The sequence below is a fragment of the Oncorhynchus kisutch genome, linkage group LG8, assembly GCF_002021735.2.
Source record: "Oncorhynchus kisutch isolate 150728-3 linkage group LG8, Okis_V2, whole genome shotgun sequence".
In the NCBI taxonomy this organism is placed as follows: Eukaryota; Metazoa; Chordata; class Actinopteri; order Salmoniformes; family Salmonidae; genus Oncorhynchus; species Oncorhynchus kisutch.
In genome coordinates this window covers 65277832-65288858 of record NC_034181.2, presented here as the reverse complement: position 1 = coordinate 65288858, position 11027 = coordinate 65277832, and the positions used below count along the sequence as shown (strand labels likewise).

The 11027-nt window shown below is 44.1% G+C and overlaps 1 protein-coding gene across 8 annotated transcripts in view; it reads left to right on the top strand.

The window, feature by feature from the left end:
- Positions 1-353: 353 nt before the first annotated feature.
- The window catches only part of LOC109895259 (F-actin-monooxygenase MICAL2), a 34014-nt gene continuing 23340 nt past the window's right edge, over positions 354-11027 (top strand). For all 8 annotated transcript variants that reach the window (XR_004210873.1, XM_031830879.1, XM_031830877.1 and 5 more), the window contains exons 1-3: positions 354-736; positions 10093-10300; positions 10801-10917. Coding sequence is in view for 7 of the 8 variants with exons in the window: in XM_031830879.1 (XP_031686739.1) it covers positions 476-736; positions 10093-10300; positions 10801-10917 (586 nt within the window). In the remaining variant the exon portion in view is untranslated. The remainder of the gene's footprint in view (positions 737-10092; positions 10301-10800; positions 10918-11027) is intronic.

Below are 11027 nucleotides of genomic sequence, written 5' to 3'. Positions count from 1 at the left end.
GAAGTAAAATACATACAATTAAACCAGTTCTGTAGAAAATCAGTGATTGTTGCAGGCTGGTTAATTGACTGTTTCCCTAATTGTCTTCCCCATGCACTATATGAACTTGTCTATTCCCTCTGTGATTATTCTGAAGAAGGCCATTGAAGGCCATTGAAGGCCGAAACATCAAACTTTTAAACGTAAATAATAAAACTAAGAATGGTTAGCGAGGGTTGTGCCTTTTCCTGTCCAAAACTTGACTGTTTAATTTTTTTTCTCCCAATGTTCCATAAAGCCATCTGATAAGGATTCTGCACTTCTAAAGGCCGTGCGATGACATCCGACTCAATATGTTTTCTCTGTACCTCCTCAGATTGGGCATGACCATGGGGGCCAGGCTGTGGGTGTAGCCACTGAGACAGCTGGGGGAGAGCGAGAGAGGAGGAAAGGCAAGCCAGCACCAGCCAAGCACCCTGCACTCCTCCTGGGAAAGATGGGGGAGACAGAGGAGGAGAAGGACCAGGCAGGGAAGCTGTTTGAGAACTTCATCCAGGCCTCCACCTGTAAGGGCACCCTACAGTCCTTCAACCTCCTGTGCAGGCTGCTGGATCTAGACCCACAGGACCATGAGACGTTCTACTGTAGTCTGAAGACCAGGCTCACATCCTGGAGGGCCAAAGCCCTCTGGACCAAGCTGGACAAGAGAACCTGCCACAAGGAGTACAAGAAGGGCCAAGCCTGTGTGGGCACCAAGGTAAGCTAACAGCCACTCACCATGACATTCGAGGGACACTTGCTTTGCATCATACAGAGGTGTTGTTTTTCCTCTGGTGTTATGTGCACACTGTACACGGAGCTCTGTTGCATGGAAGTCTTTGGAGATAAAAGAGACAAAGAACTACAAGACCATCAGTGTGAAAATTGTCTTGACTGCACAGTGCACACTCTACAGTAGTTTGAAATAAGATCCCAATATATTCATGTGGAAGTAATATTTATGAATGTTATGCATTTCACTTCTCTTTGTGTAGCTGTGAGTTGTATGACTGGTCTGACCCATTGGACCTATGATTAATCAGTATTCAAGTCACAATAGTGACAGGTGTGACTGATTCTCTGACTTTTTCCCGGCTATAATCGGTTTTAGACAATCGGCAGTTTGTCTATTCTTAGTAGAGAAGTGCTCTGTTATAGGGAGAGTAGTGACTTAGGCAACGTCATGGTCATCACTTTAAACTGTACCTGTCAGGACACATTAAATCAGCTACTATCCTTTACTGCAGCTGGAGCATATAAACAGCTGAGAAGGTGTGTTCTTCTGATCAGACAGAACTCAAATTTCATCTTAGTATTTACACACGTATGTTCACAAATGCACATGCATGCACGTACGCACACACGCACGCACACACACACACTTAAAGCATCAGCATGCTTCAGTTCGGTTGGCGCCTAGCCTTCTCTTGAACCTTCTTTTGAAAAGCTAGAAAAAACTAGAAAAAGCTGCAATGGTACTGTTTGTACAGTTGAAGTTGGAAGTTTACATACACCTTAACCAAATACATTTAAACTCCGATTTTCACAAGTCCTGACATTTAATCCTAATAAAAATTCCCTGTCTTAGGTCAGTTAGGATCACCACTTTTTTTAAGAATGTGAAATGTCAGAATAATAGTAGAGAGAATTATTTATTTCAGCTTTTATTTTTTTCATCACATTCCCAGTGTGTCAGAAGTTTACATGCACTCAATTTGGTAGCATTGCCTTAAAATTGTTTAGCTTTGGTCAAACGTTTTGGGTACCTTCCACAAGCTTCCCACAATAAGTTTGGCCCATTCCTCCTGACAGAGCTGGTGTTTCTGAGTCAGGTTTGTAGGCCTCCTTGCTCGCACACGCTTTTTCAGTTCTGCCCACAAATGTTCTATGGGATTGAGGTCAGGGCTTTGTGTTGGCCACTCCAATACCCTGAATTTGTTGTCCTTAAGCCATTTTTCCACAACTTTGGAAGTATGCTTGGGCTAATTGTTAATTTGGAAGACCCATTTGCGACCAAGCTTTAACTTCCTGACTGATGTCTTGAGATGTTGCTTCAATATATACACATAATTTTCCTACCTCATGAAGCCATCTATTTTGTGAGGTGCACCAGTCCCTCCTGCAGCAAAGCACCCCCACAACATGATGTTGCCAACCCCGTGCTTCACGGTTGGGATGGTGTTCTTCAGCTTGCAAGCCTCCCCCTTTTTCCTCCAAACATAATGATGGTCATTATGGCCAAACAGTTCTATTTTTGTTTCATCTTCATCAGACCAGAGGACATTTCTCCAAAAAGTACGATCTTTGTCCCCATGTGCAGTTGCAAACTGTTGTCTGGCTTTTTTATGGAGGTTTTGGAGTAGTGGCTTCTTCCTTGCTGAGCGGCCTTTCATGTTATGTCAATATAGGACTCGTTTTACTGTGGATATAGATACTTTTGTACCTGTTTCCTCCAGCATCTTCACAAGTTCCTTTGCTGTTGTTCTGGGATTGATTTGTACTTTTCGCATCAAAGTACGTTCATCTCTAGGAGACAGAACACGTCTCCTTCCTGAGCGGTATGACGGCTGCGTGGTCCCATGGTGTTTATACTTGCATACTATTGTTTGTACAGATGAACGTAGTACCTTCAGGCGTTTGGCAACTGCTCCCAAGGATGAACCAGGCCTTGAAATACACCCACAGGTACACCTCCAATTGACTCAAATTATGTCAATTACCCTATCAGAAGCTTCTTAAACCATGACATAATTTTCTGGAATTTATCAAAGTTTAAAGGCACAGTCAACATAGTGTATGTAAACTTCTGACCCACTGGAATTGTGATAAGGTGAATTTTAAGTGAATTAATCTGTCTGTAAACAATTGCTGGAAAAATGACTTGTGTCATGCACAAAGACTGTAGTTTGTTAACAAGACATTTGTGGAGTGGTTGAAAAACGAGTTTTAATGACTCCAACCTAAGTATATGTAAACCTCCGACTTCAAGTGTACATTTTCAAATCAAATCAAATCAAATTTTATTTGTCACATACACATGGTTAGCAGATGTTAATGCGAGTGTAGCGAAATGCTTGTGCTTCTAGTTCCGACAATGCAGTAATAACCAAAGTATAATCTAACCTAACAATTCCACAACTACTACCTTATACACAGTGTAAAGGGATAAAGAATATGTACATAAAGATATATGAATGAGTGATGGTACAGAACGGCATAGGCAAGATGCAGTAGATGGTATAGAGTACAGTATATACATATGAGATGAGTAAACATAAAGTGGCATAGTTTAAAGTGGCTAGTGATACATGTATTACATAAAGATGGCAAGATACAGCAGTTTAAATGAGTACAGTATTTTAATTTTTTTATTTGACCTTTATTTAACCAGGCAAGTCAATTAAGAACACATTCTTATTTTCAATGACGGCCTGGGAACAGTGGGTTAACTGCCTGTTCAGGGGCAGAACGACAGATTTGTACCTTGTCAGCTCGGGGGTTTGAACTCGCAACCTTCCGGTTACTAGTCCAATGCTCTAACCACTAGGCTACGCTGCCACCCCATATACATATACATATGAGATGAGTAATGTAGGGTATGTAAACATTATATTAAGTGGCATTGTTTAAAGTGGCTAGTGATACATTTTTACATAAATTTCCATCAATTCCCATTATTAAAGTGGCTGGAGTTGAGTCAGTATGTTGGCAGCAGCCACTCAATGTTAGTGGTGGCTGTTTAACAGTCTGATGGCCTTGAGATAGAAGCTGTTTTTCAGTCTCTCGGTCCCTGCTTTGATGCACCTGTACTGACCTCGCCTTCTGGATGATAGCGGGGTGAACAGGCAGTGGCTCGAGTGGTTGTTGTCTTTGATGATCTTTATGGCCTTCCTGTGACATCGTGTGGTGTAGGTGTCCTGGAGGGCAGGTAGTTTGCTCCTGGTGATGCGTTGTGCAGACATCACTACCCTCTGGAGAGCCTTACGGTTGTGTGCGGAGCAGTTGCCGTACCAGGCGGTGATACAGCCCGACAGGATGCTCTCGATTGTGCATCTGTAGAAGTTTGTGAGTGCTTTTGATGACAAGCCAAATTTCTTCAGCCTCCTGAGGTTGAAGAGGCGCTGCTGCACCTTCTTCACAACGCTGTCTGTGTGGGTGGACCAATTCAGTTTGTCCGTGATGTGTATGCCGAGGAACTTAAAACTTGCTACCCTCTCCACTACTGTCCCGTCGATGTGGATAGGGGGGTGCTCCCTCTGCTGTTTCCTGAAGTCCACAATCATCTCCTTTGTTTTGTTGACGTTGAGTGTGAGGTTATTTTCCTGACACCACACTCCGAGGTCCCTCACCTCCTCCCTGTAGGACGTCTCATCGTTGTTGGTAATCAAGCCCACCACTGTTGTGTCGTCCACAAACTTGATGATTGAGTTGGAGGCGTGCGTGGCCATGCAGCCGTGGGTGAACAGGGAGTACAGGAGAGGGCTCAGAACGCACCCTTGTGGGGCCCCCGTGTTGAGGATCAGCGGGGTGGAGATGTTGTTACCTACCCTCACCACCTGGGGGCGGCCTGTCAGGAAGTCCAGTAGCCAGTTGCACAGGGCGGGGTCGAGACCCAGGTTCTCGAGCTTGATGACGAGTTTGGAGGGTACTATGGTGTTAAATTCTGCGCTGTAGTCGATGAACAGCATTCTCGCATAGGTATTCCTCTTGTCCAGATGGGTTAGGGCAGTGTGCAGTGTGGTTTAGACCCCATAGCCAGTATATACTTCCTCAATATAGTCAGAATTAATCTAAGATAACTCAAAAAATCTGCCATTAATTTTGACATTTTTTCAGAGGAGATCTTATACGCGCAATTTTACATCTAACTTAGATGTTTGGGTGCAGATGCAGTATTTCTCTCATTGTGCCCGAACAGATGAAAAAACCCTCACTGAAGTCCAAAACGTACAAACGCCACAAAATGTCATCATAATATATGCACAAACTCTTCCGAACTGTTTCGGCTGGGAAGCATACCAGCGCCTTTACGGTAACTCTCTTCAGCACTATCCTCATCCCTCCTCATCCACAGCTCTACAGAGCCTTGCCCCTTTCAGCTTGGCAGAATGGTGCATTACAAAGCTACACAGCACCCGCAATCAGTCACCAAAATGCTTTCATAACACACAGCCACAGACAGCATCACTCAGCAAGTGTGATTATTTTTCTTAGTTCTACTGAGAGGGTGGTGTTTTTTAATGGGCCCTCCTGAAGGGTTGGAACCCTGCCCAGATATTATTAAAGTGTGTTTTAAGTTATCCAAAATAAGCCAGGTTTTACTAGTTCTCTCTGATACCAACTATAAACCAGGTTGGAACACCATATACCCCCTTGATCTGAGAGTATGCCATGATTAGGTGTTATCCCGGTTCTATTGAACCTTTCATTTAAAGTGTCTGATTGTGTTTAGTCCCGTGCCAAATAGTTTCAGCTAGGATTCCTCAGTCTGACAAGCCACAGGACAGCGTAGAATGGCCTTATTGATCAAAGTAATGAAACAGATGTACAGTACAGTCTCTGAGTTCTGGGTAATTAACCATACTGTTGGTACAGTAGGAGAGACTCACATAAGTATTTCATTACTCTGGCTGTGTGGATGGAAGTGTATTTTGTGAAGGAGAAACGACCTTGTAAAAAACGTAGGCCAGAATTCAACTTACCCTCACTTCTTTTGTTTGAAGTCTCTTTACAGAATAGGAGATTTAAGGCGTAAAATGATTGACGGACATCTCCCACAGATAGTGGTACAGTATATGGCTCTCCTGTTGTGATTAATTGCAGCCCATCTGCCACAACTTGATAAATTACTTTACTTTCTTCACAAGGAGTGGATGACGTAACCGTTGAGTTAGGGTTTGGTGGTGGTTCACAGGGAATAATAACGTGATAGCATTCCTCACCCAGCTTCCAAATGCCTGCTGGAGCTACAATCTGTATAGGATATGAAGTCATCCCCAGTTTGTTACTGCATACAGCTGGCTATAATGCTAATGACACACACGTACTGTTGGTTTCTTCTATATACGTTTTTAATGAGGAACACAATGAAGGCCCATATGAATGTTTTTTAAATCCGAAGCAGATACACTGAACAGAATGGTCATAGGACACATGTTACTGGGCTTAGTCTCTTTCCCTGATGATGCTGTTAAATGTAAGTGCTTTAGGCCTATTGAAGTGGCTTCTTGAGCCCGAGATCTGACAAGCTTATTTTAATAGTGTCAGAGTTGCTTTGTGCTCGTCTCATCCGAGAGGTCTGGAGAAGTGAGCTGAAGTGGGAAGAGGCCCAGTGAGAGAGACTGTTAGTTTTCCAGGGCGGTGCCGCTGTCCAGTGCCAGATTCTATGGAAACTATTTGGACCGGCTATGTCCTGAAGGTGAGCTCCTGACCTGCACTTCAGCGCCAGTATACCTCAGCAAAATACAGACACTGTTTTCTATTAAGGATCTGATTTGTGTGTTCTCTGCATTTCTACATCACAATTACAAAGTAAGCCCTCTAATTATTAGGCAATCTAACTCCACATTATGACATATACTATTTTTGCAGTAATAGCCTAATTAAATGAAATGGCAAATAGCCTGATAGTTTGTAGTCTCCGTTGTGCAAACGTAATTCTCCTTGAGCTATGTAATATGTTTGTAATGGTTTGGGCATTCATGAAATACCTTCAATCACAAGTGTTACATTTCATTTCCTTTTTCTTGTGTGAACCGTTATGCCTGTATCATGTTACCTCATGTATGAAGCACATGGAAACGTTTTCATTGTGTTGTTGTTTATTACACTGTTCAGTTCCCCCGTCTCCTGCCCTTTAGACTAAACTACAGTGAAGACACAAACTCTTTACTTCACAACCCACTGAATGCGGGTTAGCATTAAAGACGTAACAACTGCTTTTTTGATTTCCTACTGTATTTCCCCCCTCATTGTAGAGGAGCTCTCCTCTATAACAGGTTGTCTATGCCATGCCCGTAAATCTCACCCTAGATGGCCCATCATTGAACAGTGTGTCATCAACATTTCCATGCTTGGCATCCTCTCTTGACATCCCTTAATTATATGGTTTGATGCTGTGGAAAAGTGTGCTTCCACTGAGCAAATAATTCACTGTATGGAACCTTCTACGGTATGATTTGAAAGTTCAGAGACACACTGTGCCCTCATTGCCTGTTTCTCAGGCCTATTTCATGCTCAGACAGGAGTATTGCACCTTTTTGCACCTTTTCTTCTCTTCTAATTCCCATGGCTGTCTACGAGGGTTGCCAGTTCATGTTGTGGCTCTCCCGGTGGTCTCTCTCAGTTGATTGAGTACCTTGAGTCTGACATTTTGTCCCAAAACAGCGTGAGCCACCACCGTGCGCTGAGCCAAGCTAGTGAGGCATCACATCATGTCTGCAGGTGCACAGGCTCTGCTCGCTCACTCACACACACAGTCAGTTTGTTTTACTCCGGTGAAGCCAGAATAAGCATGTGTGTTAAGGACCTCCACTCAGCCCAGTGTTGGGTGGTGTTCCTGTCAATCTAACCTGGCTGGCAGCATGAACACACTGGACACACTGGAGACCACCAGTCAATGCCTATGACCTTAGAGGACATACTATTCTCCGTAGAGTATAACAAGTCATTTGTACTCATTCAAAAACAGTGCAGTTATGGAGGATAATGCTTGGTTCAGCAGTATCCTATAGTCTTGAGCTCTATAGATTGATCAGGATTCTAGGAGAAAATAATTACCAACTGCCTGACATTATGTCCACTTTCCATTTTGATAAGCATGTTTGAGTTGGCCTCCAGTCTACATTCTGCATGATCTGAGTATGATAAACTGTGTACATGGCCAATAAACTTTAATTTGATTTTGATTTGATTGACAGCTAATAGGGCTCCAGGTGCAGTAAGTAATGAACGGGAGAGAAGTGAAAGGTGAGGTGGGGTGAGGTCACACTCCTGGTGAGGGGGTGAGGTCACAGGTGGGGGACAGACAGGAAGTAGCTGTGGTCTGACTCAGCAGAACTGCAGTGGGCCCTCAGGAAGCCCTCCCATCTGCGATAACACAGCATCGCATAGAAACAGGAAAAACAAACCGCTCATCTCTCATAGCACCATAGAGACAGACTAAAACAAAGGTAGTGCTTTGATAGTGATTATCTAGCTCATATCAGGTTTGATAATTCCCCACATTGTGGGATTGTGTGGTTAGGCACATCTGAATAAACTGAGCTGATGTTGTTCTGTGTTTGTGAATAAGGCATTGTTCCACATGTTTTTTTCTTTTTCCTCTGTGGCGGTGATGCTTAACACACCTGGCACGTCTCGGTGACTGTCTTATTCTCCTGACAATGGTTAAAGAGCCCATTCACTTTAATCACTCCTCGTGATGAAAAGAACTGGGCCAGGCCTGTCCAGACACCTGGGTTTGACAGGTATACCTGATGAGTATCGAATACCTCATACCCCTAGGCTGCTAATGTTATGTTCTCCTTCGCCTCCTGATGACACCCTGGCAGCAGACTCACACACATAGAATGAGAAAACAGAATGACTAAAGCCCAATCATATTTTTATTGCCGGGAGCAGCGGTACCATTTATGGGTGTGATCTGGGCAGCTGCCACGTTTAGCTCTGTAAACAGCACCCTAGGACAGAGCGGGAGAGAGAGAAAGGGGCAGGAATAGAGGGGGGAGAGAAAGTGAAGGAGAGCGAGTGGGAGAACGAGAGAGAGAAGGATAGAGAGCTAGAGAAAAAGAGAGAGAGTATACCCCATTCAGCATAGAGCCACAGTATACAAACATGATAAGGCCCCTGAGGCTGGGGCTGAAACACAACCGTGTCACAATACTGATCGGAGTGACACATGGGAGTTCCTGTGGCCCTTCAGGCAGACACACAGGGTGACAGGAAGTGAGTCCTGCTGTTCAAATATACTGCTGGGGATTTAGAGGTCAGGTGTGTGGGTTGACTGGGCTGGGGAGGAAATAAGGTATCTGAAATGAAAAGGTCACAGTGGGCTGAGTTAGCTGAGCCTGGTCGAGAGAGGCTCTGATTGGTTATAAGGTTAAGGAAACAGGAAGCAGCCGAACTCGTTGGGCACAGCAGGGGCTACTGTCTGACTCAGGAGTGGTTGGACAGTGAGATGATTCCTCAGAAGAACTAACACCCCCAAAAAGTCCCTTCTCATCCTTTCTAGAAGGCTGGATGAAGTCATGTTCTCACCACACATTCTCAGAAGGATCCTTTAACCCAAAATAACTGACTTCATGCATATTTGAGTGATGCAGATGCATGAATCATGTCTTTGATATGACTAGGCTGTAATAAGGATCTACTGTTGAGGTAATGACACATACTCTCCCAGCCCTGGGTCAGAGTAACACACAACATACTGTCACCATAAACATCTACCCTAGACACTCTGTCTGTTTACTTGGCAATATACAGTAAACACTCATCAACTCATCCCCTCATATTTCATCTGCTATTGAGTATGTCTACATGTTTAAACAATGATTCTATTTTCAGTAAGTATTATTTATTATGGTGATAAGGCACGTATACAGTATATGATCTCTTTGGCAGGCATATGGTTATGATGTACACATGTGTTGTAAGGGAGTGCGTAAACTGGGTAATCAACGGAGCAGTTTTATTCATAAAACCACCGGAAACCAGAACAACAAACAAATGGGTACAAAACCCGTCGCGCACCAGAGAAAACGTGCACATGCACTTACAATAAACAATTACGCACAAAGACATAGGGGGAACAGAGGGTTAAATACACAACATGTAATGAGGGAATTGAGACCAGGTGTGTGGGAAGACAAGACAAAACAAAAGGAAAATGAAAAGTGGATCGATGATGGCAAGAAGACCGGCGACACCGAGCGCCGCCCTAACAAGGAGAGGAACCGACATCGTGACATGTATTGCATTTTGTGTAACAGAAATGTGACTGAAATACAATTTTGAGTCCTATTTATTTGCACTCATAATGATAATGTTGTCCCTCTGTCATTCTTGTCCCTGCAGTGCCTTATCATCGGGGGAGGCCCATGTGGCTTGCGGACGGCAATCGAGCTGGCTCTGCTGGGGGCCAAGGTGGTGGTGATTGAGAAGAGGGACACCTTCTCCAGGAACAACGTGCTGCACCTGTGGCCCTACACCATCCACGACCTCAAGGGCCTCGGGGCTAAGAAGTTCTATGGCAAATTCTGTGCTGGAGCCATAGACCACATCAGTAAGCACCTTTACATGTGGAGTCAACATCTCACCAGGAAACCTTTCCGCCCGTACAGCCATAACAGTTGTTATTAATAACAGCCAATTCCCATAGCCCGACATGTACTTACTTTTGCAACGTAATATTTTGCTTATCGATATTGTTGGATTTATGTTCTTAGCTTATGATTATGCTATTGTATCCTATTCCCCTCCAAAGCTATTTTTTGTCTGGTAGCCTTGATGCTGCCAATACCTTCCGTTGCATAATGTCAAGGTTGTGAGCCATGGAAGGTGAACCTTCCACCTGCTCTTAGCTACAGAGATACAAAATAGAGCTGCCAACTGCTGCTGTTAAAAGCAAATCTTTCTACAGCTGTCAAGTGTGTGTATAATGTGTAAATGCATGGATGCTTGTGCAGTGTGCATGTACTAGGTACTGTATTAGATAAGCCAGAAAATCCAGCTGAGTTTCTTGCATGGTTCTAAGACCCCCTGATTCTTGTCTTTGTTTGCCAGGTATTCGTCAGCTCCAGCTCATGCTGCTGAAGATCGCCCTGCTCGCAGCTGTGGAGTTCCACGTCAATGTGGAGTTTGTCAAGCTGCTGGAACCTCCAGAGAACCAGGAGAATGACGGTGAGTGACAGTCCACTTACAGGCCGTCACTTGCAGTAGCTATATGTCCATTGAAATCCATCAACATTGGCCTAGTACCCATCAACCCATCTTCCCTGCTCCTTTCTGCT